Source organism: Genypterus blacodes, unplaced genomic scaffold (genome assembly GCF_046128005.1).
Source record: "Genypterus blacodes isolate CSIRO-AG114 ecotype Tasmania unplaced genomic scaffold, CSIRO-AGI_Gbla_v1 ptg000044l_1, whole genome shotgun sequence".
NCBI lineage: Eukaryota > Metazoa > Chordata > Actinopteri > Ophidiiformes > Ophidiidae > Genypterus > Genypterus blacodes.
In genome coordinates this window covers 8,250,056-8,277,321 of record NW_027466857.1, presented here as the reverse complement: position 1 = coordinate 8,277,321, position 27,266 = coordinate 8,250,056, and the positions used below count along the sequence as shown (strand labels likewise).

The 27,266-nt window shown below is 41.8% G+C and overlaps 5 protein-coding genes, 1 long non-coding RNA gene and 1 other non-coding gene across 12 annotated transcripts; 5 read left to right on the top strand and 2 right to left on the bottom strand.

Moving 5' to 3' along the window:
• Positions 1-221: 221 nt before the first annotated feature.
• upf3b (UPF3B regulator of nonsense mediated mRNA decay) lies at positions 222-3,949 on the top strand. 2 transcript variants are annotated; one of them, XM_076149156.1, is made up of 10 exons: positions 222-475; positions 641-747; positions 1,491-1,528; positions 1,618-1,716; positions 1,850-1,960; positions 2,111-2,154; positions 2,251-2,433; positions 2,532-2,689; positions 2,782-3,091; positions 3,174-3,949. In XM_076149156.1, exons 1-10 carry the CDS (start codon positions 365-367, stop codon positions 3,333-3,335), a joined length of 1,323 nt encoding a protein of 440 aa, XP_076005271.1. In that variant the 5' UTR covers positions 222-364; the 3' UTR covers positions 3,336-3,949. The 2 variants fall into 2 exon arrangements, with proteins under 2 accessions (XP_076005271.1, XP_076005270.1); XM_076149155.1 differs by having other exon boundaries at positions 1,422-1,528.
• Positions 3,950-4,709: 760 nt separating this feature from the next.
• rpl39 (ribosomal protein L39) lies at positions 4,710-6,743 on the top strand. The gene is made up of 3 exons (XM_076149059.1): positions 4,710-4,796; positions 5,063-5,166; positions 6,525-6,743. The coding sequence occupies exons 1-3, from the start codon at positions 4,794-4,796 to the stop codon at positions 6,571-6,573; spliced, it is 156 nt and encodes a 51-aa protein (XP_076005174.1). The 5' UTR covers positions 4,710-4,793; the 3' UTR covers positions 6,574-6,743.
• Positions 5,661-5,793, top strand: LOC142999977 (small nucleolar RNA SNORA69). Its single transcript, XR_012963572.1, has one exon. It is a non-coding gene; the product is annotated as a small nucleolar RNA SNORA69 (small nucleolar RNA).
• Positions 6,535-8,794, bottom strand: sowahd (sosondowah ankyrin repeat domain family d). Its single transcript, XM_076149057.1, has 2 exons — positions 8,551-8,794; positions 6,535-8,343 (listed from the first exon to the last, which is right to left on the bottom strand). The coding sequence occupies exon 2, from the start codon at positions 8,235-8,237 to the stop codon at positions 7,266-7,268; it is 972 nt and encodes a 323-aa protein (XP_076005172.1). The 5' UTR covers positions 8,238-8,343; positions 8,551-8,794; the 3' UTR covers positions 6,535-7,265.
• On the top strand, positions 8,142-10,190 carry LOC142999468 (uncharacterized). Its single transcript, XR_012963316.1, has 3 exons — positions 8,142-8,243; positions 9,356-9,425; positions 10,069-10,190. It is a non-coding gene; the product is annotated as an uncharacterized LOC142999468 (long non-coding RNA).
• Positions 8,914-10,829, bottom strand: pttg1 (PTTG1 regulator of sister chromatid separation, securin). The gene is made up of 6 exons (XM_076149058.1): positions 10,777-10,829; positions 10,121-10,207; positions 9,793-9,926; positions 9,627-9,708; positions 9,291-9,446; positions 8,914-9,204 (listed from the first exon to the last, which is right to left on the bottom strand). The coding sequence occupies exons 2-6, from the start codon at positions 10,200-10,202 to the stop codon at positions 9,125-9,127; spliced, it is 534 nt and encodes a 177-aa protein (XP_076005173.1). The 5' UTR covers positions 10,203-10,207; positions 10,777-10,829; the 3' UTR covers positions 8,914-9,124.
• Positions 10,830-11,636: 807 nt separating this feature from the next.
• On the top strand, positions 11,637-26,816 carry septin6 (septin 6). Of its 5 annotated transcripts, XM_076148962.1 has the most exons (11): positions 11,637-11,724; positions 13,745-13,859; positions 15,581-15,776; positions 16,709-16,895; positions 18,572-18,733; positions 19,472-19,568; positions 20,374-20,542; positions 20,737-20,869; positions 21,015-21,205; positions 22,652-22,698; positions 23,626-26,207. In XM_076148962.1, the coding sequence occupies exons 1-10, from the start codon at positions 11,695-11,697 to the stop codon at positions 22,653-22,655; spliced, it is 1,284 nt and encodes a 427-aa protein (XP_076005077.1). In that variant the 5' UTR covers positions 11,637-11,694; the 3' UTR covers positions 22,656-22,698; positions 23,626-26,207. The 5 variants fall into 5 exon arrangements, with proteins under 5 accessions (XP_076005077.1, XP_076005076.1, XP_076005074.1 ...); XM_076148961.1 differs by lacking the exon at positions 22,652-22,698 and having other exon boundaries at positions 25,585-26,816; XM_076148959.1 differs by lacking the exon at positions 22,652-22,698 and having other exon boundaries at positions 24,923-26,816.
• Positions 26,817-27,266: the final 450 nt, after the last annotated feature.

Genomic DNA, 27,266 nt, shown 5'->3' with positions numbered 1-27,266 from the left:
TACCGATGATATTATTATTATCGTTGTTGTTGTCACCGTAGTATTCCATTTATTATTCTTACTCTTTTATTATAATTGCTCAAAATAACAGTACTTTACTCTGACCCACAAACGAAATACACAAACCAAAAACTACATGCAAAATAAAAAATAAAAAATAAAAAATCGGATTGACAACCAACACATCTTGATCCACAGCGCCACCCCTCTGCAAAACCACAGAATTGCAACTAATACCATTATAGAGGAAGTCAGGTCTGGTTAACGCTTTGGCTAGTAGCGGCTAACTTGCTAAAAAAAAGTAAACAAGATAAGTCTGAGCATGAGATGAAATTGCACCTTGTTACAAAGTAACTTTTCAGATATGAAAGAAGACAAAGAAAACACACGCCCGAAGGACAGAAGGCCGGAAATTAGGGGCGAAGATGGAGAAAAGACGGAGAAGTTGAAGGAAAAGAAAGAGGCCATGACAAAGGTAGACCCTGCTAGCTAAGCTAACGATATGGCTCCATAACCCGTCAGCTATGTAATGTGTGGAGTGTCAAGTAGTTTGAAGAGAGTGAATGAACTTAAGTTAACGCTATAAATGCACAGATCAGTTAATTGTACTAGTTAACCTGTTGTTGACCTGTTTTGTTAGATTGTGATCAGACGTTTACCACCAAGTCTAACCAAAGAGGAGCTGGAGGAGCAGCTGCAGCCGCTCCCTGAGGTGGACTACATGGAGTTCTTCTCCAACGACACCAGGTCAGATGGACTCATGAGTTATAACTGGTTTATCCTTTGCAATCTAATCATTTGGGGATTTTATAACGTTTTTAGCGATGTAGATTATATGTAAAAACAACAACAACAACAACAACAACATCCGCATGGCGAAATGTAGTCTGTAAAATTGCTTTTCGAACGCCTGTTAAATATTATTTTGTTGTCTGTTCATTCTTGTGTTATTTAGTTGTTAACCTTGTCAGCATTCCCACCTTGCAAATCACCAAAATCCTGTTACTGGACAGATTTAACAGACTAAGCTACAAGATGCTTAAACTGCTATTTATCCTCACAAAGGTTCTGGAGGAAATCCCACCATGTTGTTAAAATTGAAATTTGATACAGAACTGAAGTGGGCATGGATTTGAATATCTGACAGAGAGGTTTGGGTTGTAAAACTGAAGAAATCAATTGATGCATAAAGAGTAACCATGTATTCGGTGCTGGAGATGTTTCTCCCTGATGAAACTGACCATTTTTGATTAGTTTCACAGTTTAATAAACAGCTTTTCCCCTCCCTATTACCATACGCTCTGCAAATCCTTATCACTACCATTATCAACTAATTCCTCTTCCATCACAAACAACCCCATCTATAGGCGCTCTGATAGCTTTACTTATTCACTCACCTCTTCGTGTTTCTGCTCTTTCAGCCTTTACCCGCACCTCTTCGCAAGGGCTTATATCAATTTCAAAAATCAAGAGGATATTGTTCTCTTCAGGGACCGATTTGATGGATACGTGTTCATCGACGGCAGAGGTATGAATAGCTGAATAGCATAAATGTACAGAAACATGAATAATGAATGAACTGAGGTTTAATGCTTATATCTGCATTGTTGTTATCAGGACAAGAGTATACGGCCATTGTGGAGTTTGCGCCTTTTCAAAAGACTGCAAAGAAAAGAAGTAAGAAAAAGGATGCAAAGTGTGGAACCATCACTGAAGGTAAATACATTTACTAACTAAATCTGATGAGTAACAGGTTTTTAAGCATACATATTCAAGTATAACCACAAACAGATGTATTTGTAGTTATATTTATTTATCTAAGCTTTATTTATATGTCATTACCTTACAGATCCTGATTACAAGAAGTTCCTGGAGTATTATAATGGCGATGATGAAAAATTTACATCTACACCTGAGACTCTGTTGGAAGAGATTGAGGCAAAATCTAAGGACCTTGTTTGTATGTATACAGCTCCTTCAATTAGAAATGCATCTTAGACTTTTTTCATTGTCATTATTCAGTCATTACCACATTAAAAGGGGCATTTGATACAGGAATTGATTCATTTTATGTCTGTTAAAAATAAATGTGGTCTTTTCCTTCATCAAGCTAAGAAGACGACTCCACTGCTCGATTTCCTGAAGAATAAGCAGGTATGTGTGAAGTGTAAAACAACAGTGATGTGTAGTAGGGTTGACAGTTTGCATGATTGATAACCGTCTCCGTCTTATTTCTTCCAACCCGCACAGAGAATCAGGGAGGAAAAGAAAGAAGAGAGAAGAAGGAGGGAGCTTGAACGCAAGCGCGTGCGTGACGAAGAGCGTCGTAAGTGGAGGGAGGAGGAGCGACGTAAGCGCAAAGACGCCGAGAAGATGAAGAAACTAGACAAACCACTTGAGAAGGACCAAGTGAAAGAAGAACCAAAAATCAAGGTGAGTGGGGTATTTTATTAGGGATCCACAAAATGAAATGTACGTAGATAAAGACATTTCCAATCATGCCAATGTGTGCCTTATTTTCCACTGTGTAGCTCCTGAAGAAGCCAGACAGGGGAGAGGATGGCGACTCTGAGAAACCTAAGGAAAAGGCCAAGAAACCAGAGAAACCAAATAAAGACGACCGATCCATGGGGAGCGTTGATCTGAAGAAACGTCAAAATGTTGAAAATAAAGAGGATCGGGGGCGAAAGTGAGTCAACACATTGTTCCTTTTCCATTCATCAAACAGACAGGGAATACTTTGAGCAGGATTCTCAAGCTAAGTTTGTGATTTGCATGCAGAGGAGACGAAGACGGGCGGAAGGAGTACAGAGAGCGTGACCCCGACCGAGACAGGGACAAGGAGCGGCGGCAGAAGGAGAGGGAGCGCATCAGGCGACAGGACGAGGAACGCCGGAGGAGGAGAGAACGACAGGATGGCGAGAACACCTTCAGAAAGAGGGAGGAAGAGGGGAGGAAAGACAGGGAGCGCGTTTCGGAGAAGAAGAAAGGAGAGAGCGCGGCGGACGCTGTTCACACTGTGAGGTCGGAGAAACCTGCCAAAGACAGCAAGAAAGAGGAGAATGTTAAAAGGGAGAGGCTACGCAATAAGGTAACTACTGTCAACCTTTGAATCTTTAAGTCATTGTTTGTGATCTTTCGTTTTAATTCCAACATCATCATTTGTTTTTCAGGATCGGCCTACAATTCAGCTGTACCAGCCCGGGGCCAGAAGCCGCAATCGAGGAGGAGGAGGGGGAGGAGGAGGAGGAGGCGGCGGTGAAGAAGATACAAGCACCGCCGACAGGAAGCGAGATAGTGAGCCTAAGAGAGTGGCCGAGAAGGGGAACGACTGAGCAGATTTATACTTACGGCATGTCCAGCTAGGCAAAGGAGAGAGGAGACAGGCCTGCGAGGCTCAGAGCAGCCATGAGGCGACAAAGGGCCACATGCACTGCTGATCAAAACAGGGCTGCATCCGGCTCTCCAAACTCAAGTCAGAGGCAGAAATGTGAGAGTGGAGTGTCTCGGCGCCTGAACGCGACCCTCTTTAGTATTGTTTACCGGGAAAAAAAAAAGAAGCGGAACCTTTGTAAATCTCGTAAAAGGTTTGGCTGTAGGGTGCATTAGGTGAAGCCAAAGCTTTGTTGGGACCTCATGAAAATAAAGTGACCTTATTTCAGTATAGTTTCCTTTATATGAAGGATAACACCTGGATCATCTGCATTTTGCTTTGCTTTGCTCCATTGCTAGTCATACATACAAACCTGGCCAAGCTTATTAGTCTTGGATATACAGGTAAACAAGAGCTTCTGTTAAAATCATTGAAACTGAATTGGTTCCTTAATCCAAACATATGTTAATAGTTGTTTCTAGTTTTGATAAAGCTAGAAATATCAATGATCTGCAACTCAATAGTCACTGTGCTCCGGGGACGTATTCTGTCCTTATCTTGTTCCCCCCCCCCCAACATGCAGGAAATCATGTGTTGTTATTGAAATGTTACAGTGACTAAGGACAGGTAGCCATTTCTGATGAGACTGTGTCAGTGTCACAACCGTACATGCATGCAGGCTTTAATCAGTCTGACCAACTTGTGGCCTTTGCCTTTTCTAATCTGAAATGCTGCTCCACTCAAATGTTTGTCTCTGATGCACTAAACTCAAATACAGCATGAAATCATATCCCTGCTGGTGATGCTACTGCAGCCACACCAGGCTGGAAATAAACAAGTTCTTCATTAAAATGCACATGTTTCTCCTTTTTCTTGATTGGTTAAGAGTTGTTATGATGAGTTATGAAGCGTTTATATTTTTCAAGAAGGAAGTTTAAGGTGTTTGAGGTCGCCTGCTTGCAAACTCAAATTGAAATTACAAATTGGAGAAGAATTTTGCTCCATAAATTGTGAGATTCATATTGTAAAAAACTTATCGCTTCATCTTTATTTCCTTCCTAAGTGAAACTTGAGTGTATCTTAATAGTAAAAATATTTTTAAATTAAATTAAGATTTCAGCTCGCGAAACAGAAATATAGCTAAAATGTTGAATAATATATGACATGAAAACTGATTAATGTCGAAATAAAATAATAAATATGGCTCTTCCATTATTGCAATCGTCCACTTTTGAACACATCCCCCAACAAAATGAGGGAAGAACGTAACTGAAGTAAACGTCCTCAGGGTGTCGCTGTGAGCAGAATACAGGATTCCATAAGTCAACGCTTATTGGTTAAAAGCGCCCTTCATCACTTCCGCTTCCCTTCCTTCTTTCTCTTCTACCACCGCCATAGTGGGGAAAGGACTGTGGACAAAATGGTAAATACAAAATCCTTAAACATCCGCGTTATTAACCACTTTAGACCTACGCCGACACTAGAATTGATTAGTTAACATGTCAGCGGTATTAAATAAGGTTAAATATAGTCTGATAAGTTTGTTATTTAATCATAAAAAGTGTTTTATGGCGCTGGCTCGCATAGCCGTACGGCCCACGCTTAGCCCTAGCTTGTTCGGACTGTTGAACGTCATTTGAATGAATATACTTGTTCTAAAGGGCTAACACGTTGTTTGTCTTTTCTCAGTCGTCCCACAAGACTTTCAGGATCAAGCGCTTCCTCGCGAAGAAGCAGAAACAGAACAGACCCATTCCCCAGTGGATCAGAATGAAAACCGGCAACAAGATCAGGTGTGTTGATGCTCTGATGCGGCGCTGTAACTACATGCATGCGGTTGTTAAGCGATACAACGGGGTTTCGGATACGCCGATGGGCATGTTATGGAAGAAATGGTGGAGAATATAATCAAAATAGGTTAAATTAATGTCCAATGTTAAAATGTGTAGACATCTGTAAGCATAGTTGTCAGGAAGCAAGTCATTTTGATATCATAGGTGGTTTAATAATGCACATTTGTTAAACTTGTCAGACAAATTCAGATTATTGAAGACATTGCTTTGAACTCTGGACTCTTCTGACCCCATGTTTAACATGGCCGTACCACTTTAAGATCAAGACAACAGAAAAGTCAGTGCTATTGATGGAGTCCTTTAGAAATGTAATAACCCGTGAAATCATGCCAGTGAAACCCTTAGATCTTCCTCTCCATATTGAAATATGAGCCCTTACAGTGACTAATGGAGATACGAAGCTGGGGCTCTTGAGGTTAAATGGTCATCACGTCAAAGCAGGTCTGCAATTGCAGCTCTCGATTTCTGTGGAGTGCTGTCATTAATCCTGCTGAGAGCAAACTTCTGCTAGAGACTTTGCTCCTGCTCACATTCTTGTGAGGAGGATGCTCTTTGGCTGGAACAACCGCTGTGTTAGCGCAACAATACATTTAGTTTGACTTAGATGAGTGATGTGCTCATTAAAATGATTCAGTAGGTAAATTAGAGTATTTCCTTGTATTGAACTGCTGGATCACTGCTCAAATGTTTTGCCATCACAACCTGGTGCCACTGAAAGGTGCCTCTTCCTCTAGGTGCGTTAGTTGTGTTGGGAACTGCAGCAGCATTTGCATGTTTTCAAATCAATCCTTGCAGACTTCCTTAATTTGACTACATTTCCGTATTTGCTGAAGGCTGGTACATCAATGACTGATGTGCTTTACTGTAAAAAATGACCCCATTACAGCTGTAAGACTGTAGGAGAAATGCATCCAACTGTCTTGTGCGTAGAGATTAGAACAAGTAAATTAACAGCAACTTGTAGTCAGCACAGATTGTAAGTGTTATTCCAGACCTTGGGTACATGGATGTATAACTGCAGATGGTTTGTCAGCTGCCGAAGCATCACTCGTCATGGTGGAGACCAGAGATTAGAAACTAGACTTGTTTTTCCATTTGCTGAAGACTAAACTTAGCCCTGAGAATGTGCCGACCTTAAGCATTTAATATTGATAAAGTTACCATGGTGAAACCTGAAAACTTGTCTGCATGGTTCTGATAAACTCGTGCCATTTTATTTAAGTGTTGCGTTCGAAGTGCAGCTGTTGAGATCCTGGAAGTGTCCCTGTAAATGCTCTATTTTTGCTTTGTTCTTGTAGGTACAACTCCAAGAGGAGACACTGGAGAAGGACAAAGCTGGGCCTGTAAACATGACGATCCTTGGATCTCCAAAATTCCTCCATTCCAACATCTGCCAAGACCTCCAGCTGCTGGGTCTGACCTTGGAGGGAGCCATGTTATCTGGAGCGGCAGTCTTTTTGTACAGATATTCTGGTTGTGCTCATGTTTGACAATAAAAGATCGGTGCTCAAACTGCACACGTTGAGTTGTATGGGTCTTTTTCTAATGTTTGGTTGAGCAATTATTAAGCTGGCCGACTGAGGTAAACCAAAACTCACAGGGGGGGTGAGGCACTGCTGACATAGAGGAGATTTTACATTCAAGCAAAGTAAATAGGAAATCTGATACCCACTACTTCATGATTCATGCATAATTGTGGTTTATGTTTAGGTTTTAGCTGGAACAGTGTGACTGGTGTGCTGCTGTAGAAAGGACCACTATCCAAGAAGCTGAAAAAAGCTTAACAAGCCAGGAAATGTTTACTTATGGTGCCAAAAGGGAAAACGTAGCCACGTCAGCAAGCAATTTATTACTCATCCGGGTTGTTGACACAGTTCAGTAATGTACAAGGCTGGGTAGTTAATTAAAAGTGCTTGGGGGGTTGGGGTGCCAATGTCAGCTTAGAAATGGAGTAAACAAGCACAAGAAACTGCCTTTATCAAGTGTTACCTGTTGAATGCCGATATTCAAAATGGCAAAATACAAGACTTGACCCAATTTCAGCTCTTATGTCCAAAAAAAGGAAACGATGGTATGAGTTTTCTGAAAGAGCCGAAACGCCAGCTGCCACTTCTTTTAGTCCGAACAAAGCTGTCCTCTTCCTTCCGCTCACCCTCCTCTCCCTCATCGGAGACACAGTTCACCGCTCCGGCGCTGTTGTTGTTGACATTCTGCTCCCACCCGGTGTTGTGCTCATCATCCCAGGTGCCGAGCAGCTCCTTCATCTCCGGCGGGGCGTTTCCCTTCAGATACTGCCACGGCCTCTTCCCATTGTAGTCCATCGCATCGACGTTCGCCCCGAAAGCACCAACTAGAAGTTTGATGACCATGTACTGGCCGTGCATGGTGGCTACGTGCAGCGGGGTGAGTCCTCCGCTCCCCCGCAGGTTTATGTTCACACACAGCCCCTCGCTTTCAGCGTACCGCAAAACTTTCACCAAAATCTCATCTTGTCCCCTCTTGGCTAACCAGTGCAGGACCGAATACCCGCTGATGAAGTCCCTCCTGGTCAACAGATGAGGATCCACGGAGATAAAATCCAGAATGGTCTCATAATTCCCTTCCACTGCTGACAGCATCCACGCGTGCTCCATCGGGTACAAAGCCCAGTCTGTACCCGATCCCTGTGAATACGTACTGAGCGTGAACGCGGACAGCCCGCCGAACCCGCTGTTTCTAGAGTTGTTCAACAGTAACTCCTTCAGATAGGTTCTACGCATGGCGGGGGTGAGAGAGCCTCGTTGGGAAGCCTCTCGCTGCTGGGACACATCTGACCCGGTTTGATCCGAGACTTGTTGCTGCCTCTGAAATCTCGACCTACGCGGGACAGCAAAGGGCAAAACCTGCACGCCATAACTGGACCGTCTCTCCACAACAGCGCCCTGTCCCGACGCTCTGCCGTGGGTGGCGGGACTGCTGACAGCTGGGTCGTATCCAGCATCATCTGACGTCCGATCGCCGCTCGCAGACATGCAGCCGTAAGGACAATGCCAAATTTATTTTTAAAACACGCCAGAGGATATCAATGTCGACTTATAAACAAGGAAAAGTTCGCCTCTGCTCCATTAGACTCGCTACCTGTGTGGTGGGAGGAGAATTAAGAGTTTTAAAACGAATGTAACTAAATGTGCCCGAAGCGTTTTCAGCTTCAGAAAGTTCCTTATTTTCCAACACAACAAACTCAAACCGGTTCCTTTCAAGCCGTCATTTCGCAATCGTAGTTTAACAACTTAATAGTAACTAGATTAGCAGCCACCCGTGTCAGGTTGCGGTTCAGTTGCTCACCTGTCCGCTAGATTGGTGTAGGATTCCACTTTTCGTTGTGTCGATCACCAGATTTCACTCCGCGCCACAACTACGTTACATTAGACGCTTCTTGGTTCAATCGTTTGTCCATAAATGTCTACACTTTTGGTCCCAGGGGTAGTTTAGATTCCGCAGATTTCCCTTCAAGAGGAACTGAGACAAAGTTCATTGTAATCTCGGGCACCACCAATAGAAAGAAACCCTCACATGTGACCACTGACTGAAGGACCTTAAAGCAGGAAGTACAGTACATTCCTACACAGCTTTGGTGAAATGACTAATGAACACCAGCCTGTAGGGGCCAACACACACGGAGATCAGTGTTTGAATTATTAACACTTTATTTCAGTAAAACAAAGCAATAAAATAAACATGCATAAAACATTTAAGTAGCAAGTGATGTTTTGGCAGTTAAGTTTTGGTTTCTCGGGGGAATAAAGCAAATGGGGTTAAGGGCGTTCACAGAGCCGTGTGTGGCAACGCTGAAGAGTCCTTGGAGTCAAGGGTCATAACAGAACAGTTTCACTTTTAATAAGCTGCTGTGCAAGAGCATTCAGTCCAGATCAGATTCTGGAGGGAGTTCCATCGCCAGCTCATCAATAGTTTGGAGAAAGTCATCCAGCTCTGAACAGGCTTAAAAGAAAAGTGATTAAAATAGTTTCATGATGCATCAAATCTTTGCCACATGATACCGATAGAAAATGATGATGATGATATACCTGAAAATCTTGGCATCTTCATGGGCGACAGGACTGTGAACGGCATGTATTTTTCTTCCTCGTAGATCTGAGGAGATGGTGGCAAACAAGCTAGTCCAGGGAGGGCAAGGTTGCCGAGAAGAATCAGATCTTCAGGTATGCTGTACTTCTCAAACTCTAGAAAGAGGTCAAAACCCATAAGAGATGTTACAGAGCAGCCAATAAGAAAGCCTCATTGTGCACAATTATGACATTTACATACAGTATGTACAGAATCCAGAGAAATACGTTTTTGACACATGATTTCCTAAGTTTCAATGTAAATAAAGAGAAAGGATAAGCTGGTTTGACAGTTACCTAGCGGGTCATAAGGGTGGAATGACTCAATTTCGGGGTATTCCTCCACTTTAATCTGAGGGACAGGCTTGACTTTACTCTCCTGTGGAAAACACATTGTTTTAATAAAAATAAATTGAGGATTGCAGCTCAACTCCCACCTTTCTGATATCAATACACATGTTACCTGTGGTTTGTGGAGCTTCTTCTCTTGTGCATTTACAGCAGGAGTTGAGATCATTTTGTTGACGTTGGCCAAAGCCTTACGCCCAGATGGCAGAGGAGTGTGTAATTTCTTGGCCGGTGTTTTCATCAGTTTCTCTGGGGAAAAAAATATAACTAAATTATGGGGTGTACTCAAACCACATCCTGCAATACCAAAGGTTTAGTAAATAATTGATTCAGCAGTCATAAGAGATGTGAAGTATTTTACAGTTTGAAAAGTTGTTTTTCTGCCCAACAGACCCAAATGTCATTAGCGGACAACTGAAGGGAGCCAATTAACTTTGACAAACCTGGAGCAGACTGAAGACGGTGTCGCATCTTCAAAGCTGGAACATGGAGGAATGCATTCTCCTGCTCCACAATGTTTGCCATTGTACCTGAAAAACACATTGGACATCTGATATTACAAACATTTAGATAAATAACTCCACACAAAATACTTCAAGCTCATCTTTTCCAATGAAAATAGCCACGAGACATTAGGCCTAAAGCTTGACAAATGGATCTACATTTTCATGATACATTTACTGAAGCTCAAGAGTAACATTTAAGTTTTAACATTAATTAATGAGATTCCCCAAAGGAAAGGAGCCGTTTTTTCCACTAGCTTTGATCATACAAATGTTCACATTACGTCACGCTGCCCAGCAACATGCTCAAGCTACGTCGTTCGACAAAGTTTTGATAAAGTTGTTTTGACGAACACAGACATTAAGACAACCAGGTTTGTCGTTACAATTGACATAAAGCACATAAATGTTTAAAAAGGTAAAGATGACGTCGGTTGACTTTGTTGTTACTGTTACGCGAACACATTTGAACTTTTCCTCAGCTAACGCAGCTTTATAGCCCTTCGTTTTAGTTCGCGTTGAGTGGATATGGACCACGAAGTCACTGGCATTAAGAATTAGAAACAGTAATATCTTTAAAACAAATTATCTTTTACCTGTTCAGTGTGAAACGCTTCTATCTGCTGCTCGTTCGGTTTAACGCCACAACACTGTTTTGATGTGAGGCTAATTTACAACCTTCGCGGGTCCTTTTTAAACCGCCTGCCTTCATCCGATTGGTCGCTTGAATGAGTGTGACCCAAATTTTGCCTGAGTGATATTTTCGAAATATATATAATCTAATCTGGTCTGATAAAGATAACTACATACATATTTAAACATTTCAATGTATTTACAGTGTAAATACACTGTCGAGAGTTTGCGTCTTATATTTTCACTTTCATTAAATGCTCTTATTCTAAAATAGAGTTGATATATTTCTACATACTCCATATATTATATAATATTATACTTTGTAATATAAACCCATTATCTTTTAGGCAATTTTAGACAAAAACTCTTCAATATTGTCAATAATTTACATAGTATATAGCAGTTTACTTACACGGCATGTTAAGTACTCTGAGTAAATTAGCTTATGTTCAAGCATTTCTTATACGTTTGTATTACTAAATAGTGTTATTCACAGAAAATCGCAGCGCATAACGGCGCATGGTCCCATGAAGTGTAGTTTTGCATGCTTAGTCATAAAAAAAAATCTCCATTATTATTTATCTGTCGATGGGCTTTCTGATTGGACTGATCCATTAAAGCCGTCATGTAGGGGGCATCTGCCTGTACTGCGCCTTTTAAATATAGATGTATTTGTTTGTTTGAAATCAGCATGTACTCTTAGAAGAACATCGTATAAATAATATCTACATTAAACTGAAAAAAGTACTCTATAAAAGTGAGACAGTACAGTAATTCAATTGGTACTCGCAAAGAAATATCTGCTTCACAATGGTATATTCCTACTAGGCCCTCTTTCAGTGTTGCTTCCTCTCGTGAGCAGCAGAGCTTTGGTTCCAGCCATGGCGTCTACCGAGATAGCAAGGCAAGCGGTGAGTATGCTGCTTTATATAGGATGCTGTTACCTCTGCGAACACATACATTATATATTGCGTTAGTTTAAACACACCTTCGTGTATCCATTAACGTTGCATTGCAGAATATGATTTTAAGTAAGTATCTAGTAACCACCCGTATTTCATGGCTGTGTTCCATCCCAAACAGGAGTGCACAATGAATGATCAAAAAGATTGCATTTTACTCTGATTATATATAATTAGACGACTTATGCGTCTGTGTTTATGGGTACGAAATGTGTCTTTTTGTAATTAACCGTTAAGCGTACGATTGATCGAGAGGGAGCTGAAATGTATTGATTAAACTAAATGTATATAAAGCTTTATGTGCTGGTTAGTAACATTATCTTTCACACTGAATGGTATTTGGTTTTAGGCAAAATCGGACGTAGTCTATATCCGCTAAAAGTCTATCCTGCTGTACCTATCCCACGGTAGGTAGGCCATTCATTCTCAACGCCCCCGTTCAGCACAGCAATGGTGCTCGTTTCCGTTATGTTGTTTCATGTCAGCCCCGTTAACTTTCCTTCGGGCGTTGTCTGACGTGAATAGAAAACATCGTTCTGGACAAATCATATTCTGGCTGGTCAAGGCTTTGTGGATCCAGACACAGAAACACACATAGGCCTGCAATTTGCAACGCGTGTGTGTAAAGTTTGCCTGGATTTAGTTTTGGAAAATGGGAAGCCACTAAAGCCAGAGAAAGTGCTCAGAATAGCGAGGTTGTGTAGTTTGATATCCCTTTGTGGCTCAATGAATGAAAAACCACTGTGTGGAAGTTGGCTGTGTGTGTCTTGAAAAGCAGGAATGGTTTCAGGAATGTTGCACTTGTGGAGGAAGGCTGAAGGCTGTTTGTCCACTCACATTAAACTCCGTTTTCCAAACAGGCCTTCAGCTGTTTAAACCCAATTTCAACTATCCAAATAATCCACAACTGCTCAGCAACACTAGATTGTATGTCGGGTTAATTTAGAGTGAGTCCCAAATTCATCATCAATACCCCAAAGCACAAGGTACATTTCCAGGCAGTTTTGTGTGATGTTAAACCACATAATGGCCAGTTTACTGAGGTCTAGCTGGTTGAATGCTTTGGCAGTGCCGTGTAATCTAAATTCTTTGCTTTCCTGCACCTCGTAATGTGGAAATAGGCTGCAAAAGCAGGATTCAGTTTACCACTAGTCACACGCCCCCACAAACACACACACACTCAAGTAACAATGCTTCAACACTGTGGTGTTCAGCTGTAACGCTGAGCTAGAGATGGACGTCATTAAACGGTGCAATTGCAGAGTGAGTGAAAGTGGAACAAATCGAAAATTCGTGACCTTAAGAATCCTAGATACACATCACATGCACCACATGGACGACATACTGGCAATATTGTACAATACGGCAATAAACTGTTCTGTTGACATTGTCTCCTAGATGTGTTGATTCAGCTCAGCAGTAATTGTGTGCTGTGAAATTCGACTGCATTGTATTAAAGGGTGTTTACAATATTCAGTTCCTCTTTTGCATGTGAATGTGTTGGACAAATTACAATGTATCAACAAGACCTTAACATTATGAGCTTCACTAATGCAGGGTTTATAACAAGTGTGGTACGTTGGATCGTACAGGTTCATCTCATAAAGTTGCCGCTGTACATTCCAGCTTATTTTTTGTCGTGTTTTACAATGTTATCTTAAAATGAAATACAATACTTTCCCATATATGTACATTGTGGTTAAACAGAGTCAGACATGAGCACGAACTAGAATCCAGGAAACAGGAAGTGAATCAGACTGCACCTGAAACCTTGTCTCAAACACTAACATAAGCAAATACAGTACTACTTCATGTCAAGGCAATTGTTGTTTGTCACAAAAAAGTTGTCATGATGAGAAAAATATACATTAAGCAGTGTTAATAAAGAAACCAGTGTGTAGATGATTAATAGTCATTTAGCTGATGTTTTGTATTGATTACTTGTGTGTGTGTGTGTGTGTGTGTGCAGGGAGAGGGTGCCCGGGCTGTTCCTCTGGCAGGCCATGTTGGCTTTGACAGCATGCCTGACCAGCTGGTCAACAAGTCTGTGAATCACGGATTCTGCTTCAACATCCTCTGTGTTGGTGAGTGCATTGTGCTGAAATGTTTTTCCTCTTTCTCCTCGGGCCGAAAAACACTTTGCTTCTGTGAAAACCAGACATTGTTTTCCACTACACACATCAGTCCACTCAGTATTTGACCCATTTAGATTTAACCCCGGCTCCCCTATTGAGTCAAATGTTTCCAGATACAGGACACTTTGGTCTGCACTTAGGAAAGAAATGACCCCAGCGTGATCAGTAAAAGATTATTCATAAAATTATTTATGTCATTAAACTGTAGTGCCTTGAGTGAACTTCCTCCTTCACCTATTGTCGCTCTTTTATTGTTCTTTCATTTCAAGTTCATGTTCTAACATTTATCACACAAAGTGGAGGACATGTGAGGACGGTGCAACATGTCAATAATGTCCTTACAACTGTGTCGCACACGCCCTCCTGCAAATTGTTCACACTTCATAGCGCCGCATTCCTGGTTGAGATGTTGGAGATCAAATGTCTGATGGTTATGATGACCTGTTTACTGTTTTAGTACTGGGTATAGAGCAGTAGCTATTGATCAAGTAACGCATCCGAACAAGAACAAAAGCACATCATAGTGTTTGGTTATGACTGCAGCAATGTGTCGCACACTTGGTTTTACAGTTTCTAGATTGTTATTGTAGGAAATGCCTTGTGGTCGTCTCTCATGTTATGGCTTTGACTCTCCTCCAAGCTGAACATATTCATCTTTTCCATTTTCTGGCCTTGCAGCATTTATTTATAAATGTTTTGCAAAAAGGAAAAAGCCCAGTGATTGTGTGATTATTCCGACTTTGATTGACACAATTGATATCATTCATATTTTGTGCCTGCATTGTTGCAATCTGGATGTCTTAGAGAAGGAGTGCTTCAGAGAAAGCTGTAAGAAAAGACGACATGCTTGTGGAAGCTAATGGGATACATATAAATGCCTTTGTGTGACACAGAAAACATTGCACAGTAGTACAAGAATGACTTGAGGCTAGCAAATGCGAGCAGCTTTTTTTGTAGTTTTGGTTGCTGTCTAAAATTACAGATGTGTGGGTCCATTCCTTTCACACTTCAAGGTGTGTATTTTACCAGTGATTTCTGAAGCTTTGATCGATATCTCCACGTTTGGCACCACTCTCAATCACCATTTGTCACCATTTGCAGTGTGTTCTTGGAGTTCTTCCAAAATAGACGCCAAATCGCCTCAAGCATGGAAGACTTCTCCACAGTGACCTCGTCTGTGCTCACAAACAGGACATTGGGCTCTGCGTTGTCGATTATTCCTCCTTGCAACATTTATCGCTATTTCTGAGTGCAAGTTTAGAAATTTGGGACAAAGTGAGACGTCCCACTGTAACTCACCAGCCTATAGTGTAGGTCAGGCCATGGTGAACAAAAATAGGCTCTCTTGCAGTGGCAGAATAGTAACGGAATCATCTGACAGCCTCCAACAGTAAACAGATGTCAGAATATATCAGCAAATGAGACACTATGTTTGGTATTTCTGCCACTTTAACTATTTGAAAATAATACATTTGTGCGCAGCATGTTCATACTTTCTATATCGGGTTACTCGCACTTATTTCTGCCTCTTTGCCGCTGTCTGGTCTATTTTAGTTTGAGTAATGAGATGATTGGAGGGGGAAATAACATTGAAATGATCCAAATAGTGAAAAAGATCCATGTAACTTTCTCCAGCCCTGAGTGATGGCCTTCTTTTCTGTGTCTTCTAGGTGAGACAGGTCTGGGGAAGTCAACGCTGATGGACACCTTGTTCAACACCAAGTTCGAAGGCGAGCCCACCCAGCACAACCAGCCAGGGGTGACGCTCAAGTCCAACACCTATGAACTCCAGGAGAGTAACGTGCGCCTCAAGCTCACCGTGGTCAACACCGTGGGCTTCGGAGACCAGATCAACAAAGAGGACAGGTAAAGGGCCGGGTAGTCTTGCTACATCTCTTCGAGAGGAAATATGCTTTAAACAAAACCACAAGCTTAATAATCAAAGTAATGTTGCATGTGGACGTTTCTGAAATCATGATATCATCTCTAGGTCCATTTTTAATACAGTTGACAGTCCTTGTGTGTGAGTACGCTTTGTTTCTGTGAGTAGTATTGGAGCTTAGGCAGCAATCCGTACTCGACAGTCCTCAGATACAATTACTCGGTGAGCTTGCCAAGCCTTCCGTGAGGTCAGGTTTCATTCAGTCCTTATCCTCCAAACAGTCCCTTGATGTGGAATCAAGTCTCCATTTTCAGTTTTTTTCACAGTCTTTTCATTGTGTGAGTTTTCAGATCAATAGACGGGTCTAGAACATTGTGAGTCTTTGTGCTGAAGGCTGAAATGATCAGATTTTTTTTTATTTAGTCTGATCCAAAGCATTCCATCAAGCATAAGATCTCGTTATCAGGTTTGCTCCCTTTCATGTGATCGCTAACCCTGTTTATTGAGCCAGTTTGGATTGAGGATGATGTCATACTTGGCATACTAGGCCTGTGAGAAGGTTGCGGTAGCTTCTAGAAGTCCCACTGAATGCCAGTATCAAGTGTTGAACACGGAGGGACTCAGACTACTGCTTTACTACAAGCACACATACACTCGCGTCATATGAGCTGCTACAGGCAGAGTGTGTACACGTGTATGTAGACGCCTCTGAAGCTTCCTGTGGGGCTGCACTCCTTTATGTGTTCTCCAAAGGCTATTATTTAATCTGTTCTGCTATTAATTTTCTTTAAACCAATAGCAGTTACATCAGAAATACATGGAGCCGAGATAAACAAGTGTTCAATTTCACGGCCAATTTGCAATACCATCTTGTTATTTATCCAACATTCTCAAATCTGCTTCCTCTTTTTCACAGCTACAAGTCCATCGTGGAGTTTATCGATGCCCAGTTTGAAGCATATCTGCAGGAGGAGCTGAAGATCAAGCGGACGCTACACAGCTACCACGACACCCGCATCCACGCCTGCCTGTACTTCATCGCCCCCACGGGACACTCGCTCAAGTCCCTGGACTTAGTGACCATGAAGAAACTTGACAGCAAGGTGACCGACACTACAGACTACATGGTTCTAACTTGGTGCTTCTGTCAGAATTTATTCACCTAGATTGTGCAGTTGTTTATCGATGTATTCGGGCATGTAAATGTTTTAATCAGAGGACCGCCGCTGCCTGCATCTCCTCACTGGGCAGACTCACTCCATACTTCGCTTACGCAACATGTCATGTATAATCGCATTTTCCCTTTAATTAAGTATTGAGTGCATGTCAAGTTGATTGTAAACCAGTGGAGCGTTTATTTGCTCGTTTAAATCCACTTTCAATCTCCTCATCAAGGTCTGTTACTCTCAGTACACCAATGTTGATTTATGCCAATTTCAATCTGATTATGGTGTTCATGTAATTTTTAAATAATTAGTTTATTACTTGAATCAAATTAGAATCAGAGTTTTAATATGCACGCTATCAAGATGTGGTACACTGCAATTTCGCTGCTGCTTTGCTGCTGCTTGCACATCCAGCCACTCTAGTCATGGGTCATAAACCTCTCCATGCCATCTGCCTGCATACATGTTGGCTCCAGCCTCGTTGCCGCTTCGGTGTAGGTCAGCTGTGAAATGCTACCGTCGCGTCGCTGTGAGGTCCTTTTCCCCAGGAGCTTATTTGCATGGACCTCCTGGCTCTTGCACAAAGAGCTGCCTCAGTGGTTGCCAAAGCAGCTGTGGCCTCCAGCAAGCTCTCGCAGCATTGTGATCCGGTGCAGAGCCTCCGCTTGTGAACACATCCAGCAAGGGGCGATCGAACATCACTCAGCTCAAGCAGGACATGAAATCCCCACCAGATTCAGCACTGCCCATCTCTTGTTGACGCTGACTTTGACCTCTTTCGTGACCTGGAATTTCCCCCTTTTGTGGATCGGTATTTTGTTATTTTAAATGGCCCTTAGAGTCTTTGGCTGTTGCTTGTGGGGGCTCTTAGTTTGCGAGCCTTACAGGCATCGTGTAGGTGGTCTGGCACGCTGAGAACAGTTGAGTAGGAGTGAGAGTCTCTTAGTTTTCATCTGCCTTCTGCTGGCATGTTGGAAAAAATCCTCTGACTGTTTTTGCCTCCTCCTTCTTGCTCAGCTGAAGCAAAGACAATCCATCCATCTCTCCCTTTCTGTCTCCCATTGTGATTACATCCAACACGGATAACGTAAATGTTGGTAAAGTCAACAGAGTCTGACAGTTAACACCATGTTTGGAGAGGTTTTAAGAGATGTGGAGCAGAAGGTTGAGCCCTGTGGCCATCTTTGCTGCGTTTGCTATTTTTATCTCTGTGCTTAAGAATGTGTAATTGTCAGAAATACTGTAGGCCTGATTTGCGAAGATCCCTGGAGCAAGAGCATTTTTTTGCTGTGCCTTTTAAAAATAGAGCCACAGCTCGTTGTACAGCTTGCTCTGTAAAACTTCACTTCATCCCTCAGCATCCAGTCATGGAAACGTGGAATTACACGTTTACAGTTGCGAGTATATACGAAATACAACCTAGATGTTAAACAGCTGTTTTTAAATCGCTTATCTCTCCCTGAAGACTTGATTTGTATCGGTGTCTAGAAAAATACAAGCTACACAAATCTCAGCATGGACAGGCTGCTGGAAGCTTCTCTATATTAAGCTGCATATCTTAAAATGTGTCATCCTAACGCCCTCATAAAATCCTTCCTTTCTCTCACCTACAGGTCAACATCATCCCCATCATTGCCAAGTCCGATGCCATCTCGAAGAGCGAGCTGGCCAAGTTCAAGATCAAAATCACCAGTGAGCTGGTCAGCAACGGAGTCCAGATCTACCAGTTTCCCATCGATGACGAGTCTGTGGCAGAGATCAACTCCACTATGAATGTAAGATTCAAACTCTAATGAGGAGTCACACCTGATTATGAGGTCAATATTCTCTCAAGACGCAATTAATGGCAATATTCTCTGCAATTTATCCAAGTAATCAGGCAGATTCCTTGCGTGCGCCTTTGACAATTTGACAAATTCTGGTTTGTGTGAACAGCATTCTGCGTCACAACAAGATGTTACGCAGAATGAGGACATACAGAGTGTGTGTGTGTCTGCTCAGGCTCAGTCAGGGATGAGTGTTTTTTAGAGCAGCACAGTCGGGAAGCTGCCAATGTGGGGGGGAAAAGGGCCTGTGACCGCTGACAGACGAGCTTATGATGACTGATATTGTATAAGCGGAGACATTAACTGAGCCTGACTGGTTCTGTTAGAGCGTGTCCCCCCTTGGTCCTCTGGTGTGTGGTCTGACCGTAGCTCCGGTCCTGATAAAAGGCTGTAAAACTTCCTGTGAGAGTTGTGTATTGATTTCAGACCCAACTGCTTCCAAATGACCCTGTTAAGTGCATTTAAATAGCATTCGGCTTAATGTTCTGTTTCATTGTAGACTTGTTACATTCCTAACCAGAGTTTTAGGATTAGCCCTGATTCCTGATACCTGACATGTGCTGAATGTATTGTTTCTGTATGTGTTGTGGATTTGCTGCGGTATGTTGGGAGAAGCAGCAGAGCTCTCAGGTGTGAATGGCGACATACCAACAACATTGAGGTTTCTTTTTCTCCTCTCCTCCACAGGGTCATTTGCCATTTGCAGTGGTGGGGAGCACAGAGGAGGTGAAGATTGGGAACAAGATGGTGAAGGCCCGGCAGTATCCCTGGGGGACCGTGCAGGGTAAGGCTTTGAGTCACATCCTGCACAGGAAACCAGAGCGTGCTCCCTCTCCATTTCTTCCTTCTTGACTGTAACAGCTGCAGCAAACTGGCTGATAACGGTTATATAACCTCATTTAGCTGCTGTACGTCACAGCTGCAGCAGCTCTTACTAGTTCTCCTCTATGTGCATCATACAGATTAACAATTTATGACATTGATGTTTCTGTTCATTTATTAAACGTTTAACACTGTGTGATTGGGAAGAAATGGATAATAGCTGTACTTGCTGTGTGAGTATAAGAAATGTATAGAGATCTATAATTAGGTTTCACAACAGCCTCACATCTAAATTATTATCAGCAGGCCGCGTGAGCATGGATGCATATGACTAATCCTTCCCAGGCCTTCTTCCCTCAGGCCTTTTCTGACTTTGATTCATTCTGCCCGTAACTGTGCATGATTGTGAGTACTTGTGTGTGTGTGTGTGTCTATGGAGGCATGCATGCGTGTATTCACGGGATGTCGCATGGTCAGTGTGAAAATGGTTGTAAGCCTCAGTCACGTGTCCACATCTCTAGCCAAGCTGCATGTCATGGACAATATTCTATTAAGTAGTTTGAATAAAGCAGTGAGTCTGCAAATTATTCTCTGAAATCATGATTATTGTCATTATCTTCCACATTATCCGCTGTGGCACTTTGTGAAAGGTTGAGTGATGCTTGCGTTTTCTGTTTTGGCACTGCACACGTACAAGATGCTGCACAGGAAAAGATGTTTTCTGACACTTTGGGTAAAACTGTCTCTGTTTTATGTGTTTCTGGCAGTGGAGAACGAGAATCACTGTGACTTTGTCAAACTGAGGGAAATGCTCATCAGAGTGAACATGGAAGACCTGCGAGAGCAGACGCACACGCGCCACTATGAGCTCTACCGCCGCTGCAAACTGGAAGAGATGGGCTTCAAGGACACGGACCCCGACAGCAAACCCTTCAGGTAGAAAACTCAAAGCTGCTTCGAGTTTGTTTTTTATATTTTGGTGTAAAATGCAAATTCTGGCTCAGTGTAGTGTTGCTGTTATTCATTGGTGTCTCTTCTTCCTTTCTGCCCACCCACCCCCAAGTGTTTGAAGACAGTATCAGATGACATGCTAGTATACATTTTTAGAATTGTTTTCCTTTCTTTCCCAGTCTGCAGGAGACGTATGAAGCCAAAAGGAATGAATTCATGGGTGAGTTGCAGAAAAAGGAAGAGGAGATGAGGCAGATGTTTGTCCAGAGAGTCAAGGAGAAGGAGGCTGAGCTCAAAGAAGCAGAGAAAGAGGTGTGTAGGCACGACACAGGTGCACAACACACAAACACATGTATTTGCATCATTGCACTTGAAACCAAACCCTGTTTTGAATAACCATTCGCCGTCATTTTCTGTCTCTGTCCTGATTGACACATGTTCTGTTTCCAACACACAGCTCCATGAGAAGTTTGACCGTTTGAAGAAGCTCCACCAGGATGAAAAGAAGAAACTGGAGGAGAAGAAGAAGTCCCTGGATGATGAACTGAACATGTTCAAACAGAAAAAGACTGCTGCAGAACTCTTGCAGAACCAAGCCCAGCAGGCAGGGGGCTCCACCACACTTAAGAGGGAAAAAGAGAGGAAAAAGTAAGTATAGTAATCTTCCCCTCTGTTTTTACCCTCATACAGGAAACCACCTCCAATGGAATTAGGTTTGGAAAAGCACGGGATATTCTTACAATGACAGTTTTTGTTTGGGGGTAAAAGTCCACGTGAAACCATGGATACCATTGCTGATAAATGTGCAAAGTTGTTTTAAAGGCCTTTGGGGACTATGTGCTTTATATCAGTTTGCTGCTTTCAGGCGAAATCTGAGCTTTCAGTTGACTTTGCGCTGCAGACGGGGCTTAGTTTCGGTCTGTCCCACTAATATCACACTAAGCACTTCAAGGTTTTCACCTCACTGCTCATTAATAATCTTCCCGTAGCTGTGTATAATTGAACGGTAGATACTGGAGCAGCAATCCCTCCTGCTGTCACTTTGCTCTTTTACTTCTGAGATAGACAAGCGCCCCTGGTTTCCCCCCCCACACATAGAATAACAGAGAATATTGACAGTGTTGGACTTTTGCCAGGAGGACTCACAGTTAATAGGCAGTGTGGAGGAGTGAGAGGAGAGAAAGTGATGAGCTGTCCTCTCCTGAATAGTTGATTAGGGGCCAACTGTGAGCTGTAGATTCCACTCAGAAATCACTGCAATTAAACGCTAACTGACCATAAAATCCAACGCTCTTAACAGACGTCGATTAGACTTTATTTATTAACTGATAAGGACTGATAAATGATTTACCTTTTGTTTCAAAGTCACACATCGTATTTTTAACGTTGCGACATGTCTGGAAATTCCCCCCTCCCCTCACTGATCACTTCTTTGTCAGTTGCAGCAGCCGATTTTCTCGACCTAAATCCAGAACCGGTATTAATGTATGTCTGTATTTAATCTGTCTTTTTCCCCAAATCATCTCTGGATATCTCGCACCGTGTTTCTTTCCAGTTTCTATGGCGAGAGAGTTGATTCACTTACGGGGTGTTTGTGAGAACGCAATCTCCGTTAATGTGTCCGTGCGCGGTTGCAGTATGCTGTTCACCTTGTTGCTCTCATGTTGGTAATCACTGCTGGTTGTGTGTTGAAGCTGATGTGACTCCGTGCCTGTTAAAAAAGGAAGAAGACACTTGCGCAGAGAAGGTCCCTTCTTTTTGTTGTTGCTTCACTTCTTCCCTTTTTGAATTTATCCTCTTCACAGCCACCTCCTTCTCTTTATAAACTCCCCCTTCCAATAGAGCACCTGTGCAGGCTTTGTGTTGTTATGCTTTGTTTGTGGGTCACCGATCAGTCAGACTAGAGTTGTCTTGCACCTCCAAAGTGTTTTTTTGTAAGGATTCTAATTACGTTTACGTCTCATTAACCTTCAGGCCAGTCATTGTTTTCTTCAGTCGCCGGGAGAGTCGTTTGTTACCCCTGCATGTGGTGTAAATGTGAATCTGTGCTGTGAGTGTTTGTGTCACCCATGTTGCATCCATAATGTTTTCCAGTTAACCCCTCCCACACTTGCTGCATGCTGCATGGGGCACCTTTCCTGGTAAGGCTTCATCCTTAAATATACCACCATCATTGCAAATTTTGGCCTACGAGGACAGAATGGCTTTAAAATGAAAGCAAGAGAATATCTCATTACCCACAGTGGAATTGAATCATGAACAACCTTGAAACGCCTTTATTCACACATGCGCGAAAATGTTTTAGTCTTGAAGTCCCTTCAGTACATTATGAGTTACATCTGCAGATCATCTCCTTAAGCTGGCGGCACTCACAGTCTGTTACCAGCCTCTAAATCAACCAGTTTATTAGACCCCCACCCACCCAACACTCACATCTGATGTACTGTCCCATCTGCCTGCTGAGATCTAACAACAGTCTCTTTTTTGTGGGGCTCCCAAGTCCTCGCCCCGCCCCGCCACGGCACAAAGAGCCATTCAAGGCCGAGCCAAGACTTCACAGGTCACACCAGTGCAGCAAACAGCCTCAGGGGCCCGTCCCTGTTTGTAGAGATGACATGTTTTGTTGATCTCGCGGCCATATGACGACCCCCGCACACCCAAAGTTGCTCCCGCCCCACCGTCCCGCCGAATACACAAGAGATGTTGTGTCTCAACCGCTGGGGAGAGGCAAAGTGACAGTAGACATCTGTCCTGCAAGCTGTAAACTCCACAACCAGCTCCAAACTGTCAGATCAGATGAAAATTAGATGCTTTTGATTGACTGAGCAAAATATAGAGAAACAAGCTGCATTTGTCAGCTTCAATTAAGCAAATGAATAGTTCTACACACATTTCTGGTTGAAGCATACTGACGTCTTTACACTAAACTTTTGCAGCTGCAGTGCCTGGAACAGCATGTTGCCATTTGTTTACTAATGTTGCTGTGATGTCATTGATGTGAATCCTGTGTGTATCCTGATGTTTTTAACGCAAAGAAAGAAATAACAGCCCTTCTCTCTCATTTACAGCCTAGGATTCCTGTAAAAGTGCTCCCTTGTGGCCCTCCTGCTGTGAATGAGTTTCCACCCCATCATCCTTACAGTACCCTCCCCCTCCCCACCTGCACCCAACCCCCCCTCCCCCCCATAATCCAACCCCCCTACATGTCCCCCTGCTCTGTGGAAGACCCCTGAGCCTTTGCTATCAATTTGACTCCTTATTTGTTAAAATTACACCACTCTTATTTGCTGAATGGTGCTTGTCTTTTCTGTGGTTTTATACAAGCAGTTATTCGGCACTTTTGTAATATAGATATACAAAAAAAGAAGTGCATTTCACTTCAGGTTCGTTCTCTGCATGATGGAGTGTGCTTTCAACATTAACATACATGACTACTGTTGTGATGGGCAGAAATGTGATGAGGCTAAAGTGAAACGTGCATCAGCCATGCGGACGTCGCCGTGTTTAGTCTGACATCCACAGCAGACTACAATACAGAATCCGCAATCTTATGTAATAAATCAGCTGTAATTCTTTGAGATTTAGAGTATGAATACAATTGGGCTTTTAATAGGTTTTTATAGATGTATATACAGCATAATTATTGCAGATGTGGTTTCATTTTAGCCTCATGCATGAGTAGATATGAGCTTGATCTTTTCTTCACTCCTCCCATACACTCATTCCTTGTCATGTGTTATGTGCGCTCTTGTATTAGCTTTCACATTTGCACTTTTATTACACAAATGTGATTTCCTTTTTATATATATACAGTATATATATATATATTTTTTATATATGATGTGCCTGTTCAGTGCAGTTGTAACCTTTTTATTTTATTCTTTATTAGGGCACACTTAAAAGTCATTTATCCTATTAATGATGTCCATCGTCCTGCCTGGAACCAGTGTTTGTATCAGTGTTCCATATCAAAAGAGTCGTTTATATCAAAAGAAAATAAAGGCCAATTTTCACCAATATGACAACTGTGGCCTTAATCATTGTGTATGAGAAATGTTGCTGTAAACTCACTAAAAGTGGGGAAATGCTGGATTTGAAGTGAACAAAAAGTGGTTCATCTTTATTCACAATTCAGAGGACATGTTATTTCCAAGTAATATCATTTCTCACAGCTATGCTTAATAAGGAAATATCAAAAATTCATGTTTGTTGCCTTTTTGACAGAGTGAAGCCATAACCTCAAACCAGTAACTGTTATTTTTTTCATCTTTGGGACCATGCAGTGGCAGATCATCAGGGTTGTGTTCCTTTCCCTCCTCCTAACCTAGAGCTCACTCGTCTGTGTGTATTCACTTTCCTTTGCAGTAATCCCTGGCTCTGCACTGAGTAGGTCCTCGGCCCTCAGGGACCAGCCTTTGTGGGTACTGAGTACCTCAGTTGTGACCAGAGGCTTTGTGGACCCCCACCCTTCAGGGTTTCTTAATCTTTGTCTGCTTTGCATAATATGGGTTCAAATGTATCTCTATTTCACTGCTGCTCTAACCTCATCATCCTGTGCAATTTTAATTCTTGCTTTACTGTCTGTCTAACATGTGTGGCTGCGATGTTTTTGCTTTGCATTTCCAATAACTGATCACACGTTTTCCTTTCGAAATTGTCAGGGGAATGATCCATAAAATGATGTTTGGATTGTAACCAACTTCAGTGGTTCAGATACAAAGTAGACTAATGTGATTTTTAACACATCCAAAAATGTATTAATTGCTGAAAACTAACTATGCGGCGTCACCAGCAGGCACATCATTCCTGTCATCATTTTATACTTCATATACTGTTTAAACATGCTGGATTGTCACACCACCACGACCACCCATTCCGTCCTTATGATAGTGAAACTAGGGAATGACTTTTTGCTCTCTGACATGAGTTTGACGTCTAAATCTTTGACCTCAGATCTAAAGTTTTGTAAGATTTTCTGCTCTGGCAAATCCTCTAACAGCTGCCCTTCTTTCTCATTCTCTCTTTAGCTTCTTTTAATCTGTCTTCACCACCTGAAGAGGGGATTGCAGCTTCAGCAAGAACTAAGCACCCAATACCTCTTCCTGTCTTTCTCACTGTATCAACCTTTTTTTTCCTTCCATTGCATCTCCTTTGTTGAATATGGCCTAATGTGCACTCACATGGTATTTTTGACCACTTAACCAACATAAATGCAGGCAGGTTGGGCACCAGGCACAACTCAATCTGCTGCTTTGTCTAGTGTATATAAAGAGGTTTGTTTGTGTCAGTAACCACAAATCACCCGTTTACATGACTCATAGTTTAAGATAAATTACAATGACCTGCACTATGCACACATCTTTTCAATGGGAACGCTGGCTCTTTATAGAGTACACATGACGTTAGCTATGGAAACATCACGGTTTGCTGTAGAAAAATGAATTCAATGACAGCTACTCTTACTTCTCTATGTAAAATATGTTTTGAAGTATAGTACAAATGAATAGTAATGGTTTTACTTCTTGAAGCTGGCACAGTTTGAAATGGAAATCTGCCTCCATTTAACCATCAAACCACCGCAGACACAACATAGCTGAAAGCTAAATAAAATTGGAGTCATAATCACGCAAAAGCCAAAGCAATATTTATCCTCAGTACTTCATTTGAGAAATGATGGAACTCATGTTTACATGTCATGATTGAATACCATGGAGGTCACATGTAATGGCCTTTACACATTGGGTTTTTATAATCACCAGCTTATTCTATATTTTGCATGCATCTTTTTATTTCATTGCTGCTGTGATCTTGACCTTTGACCTGCTTGTTTTTTTGTTTTAGTTTTTTTACCCCTTGATAGTTCATTATTGCAGTTTCATTGCTGTTTCGGTCAAATGTTGCATATTATTAATGTATATTTGCTCTGTCCTATGGTTTCAACTCATTTTGCCAAATGTTAGTATAAGTTGGACTTGAACTGAATCCCAGATAGAAGTATTGAAGAATACTCATGCATTTATATAATTTATAAGGATATATTTTGTGTATTGAAGTGGAGATTTGTTGTTTATTACCTATGATCGTTGGATGTGACTGAGTGTAAAGTGACATTTTGGTGTCAGAAAATGCCATACTTTTTTCTAGCATCTTCCATGACCTCTTGTAGTCAATTGCTCTCCCACACTAGTACAGATTATTCAGTATCTTACTTTGGTTTGATTCCATTGATGTACATTTTCAATAAAAATATGAACTTAAACATACTACGCTTTTTGTTTTTTTCACTGCCTTTCTTACTGTGCTATTGCATCTGTGATGTGTATAATGTCAGTTTTTGTCTTGATATTTAGCTCAGTGGTTTGCAAACTTAAAACTGAATACATCCAGATAAAATTTTAAGTTCAAAGACAAATATTTTGTTGCATCCACATAGAATGTAGTATAATTAATCCTTTAAAATGTATATATTACCCAAATTATATTTCCAAATAATTTCTAAAACTCATCACATCTCTGTGCTCATATTGTCATCATACAGTATCTATAATGCGACACGTGTTATGAATACAAAAAAAATATTACAATCACTTATTTTAGTATTACCGGAATGAATATACACAATGGGAAGAAACACAGAAACAAATTGAAAATAGGGTTTCGATCCTTAACAACTATTTTTTTTTCTTATTTTAGTAATTTCAGGGCCATT

Bases quoted from the DNA above. Each gene is read 5' to 3' on its own strand.
- pttg1 (XM_076149058.1), bottom strand. From the start codon at position 10,202: ATGGCAAACATTGTGGAGCAGGAGAATGCATTCCTCCATGTTCCAGCT. The intron at 9,927-10,120 runs GTTTGTCAAAGT...TTTTTTCCCCAG, and splicing joins CCGTCTTCAGTCTGCTCCAG to AGAAACTGATGAAAACACCG. The intron at 9,709-9,792 runs GTAACATGTGTA...TGTTTTCCACAG, and splicing joins AGAAGCTCCACAAACCACAG to GAGAGTAAAGTCAAGCCTGT.
- sowahd (XM_076149057.1), bottom strand. From the start codon at position 8,237: ATGTCTGCGAGCGGCGATCGGACGTCAGATGATGCTGGATACGACCCA.
- septin6 (XM_076148959.1), top strand. From the start codon at position 11,695: ATGGCGTCTACCGAGATAGCAAGGCAAGCG. The intron at 13,860-15,580 runs GTGAGTGCATTG...TGTGTCTTCTAG, and splicing joins CTTCAACATCCTCTGTGTTG to GTGAGACAGGTCTGGGGAAG. The intron at 20,870-21,014 runs GTGTGTAGGCAC...TCCAACACACAG, and splicing joins TCAAAGAAGCAGAGAAAGAG to CTCCATGAGAAGTTTGACCG.
- rpl39 (XM_076149059.1), top strand. The intron at 5,167-6,524 runs GTGTGTTGATGC...TTGTTCTTGTAG, and splicing joins AAAACCGGCAACAAGATCAG to GTACAACTCCAAGAGGAGAC.
- upf3b (XM_076149155.1), top strand. From the start codon at position 365: ATGAAAGAAGACAAAGAAAACACACGCCCGAAGGACAGAAGGCCGGAA. The intron at 476-640 runs GTAGACCCTGCT...CTGTTTTGTTAG, and splicing joins AGAAAGAGGCCATGACAAAG to ATTGTGATCAGACGTTTACC. The intron at 3,092-3,173 runs GTAACTACTGTC...TTTGTTTTTCAG, and splicing joins GGGAGAGGCTACGCAATAAG to GATCGGCCTACAATTCAGCT.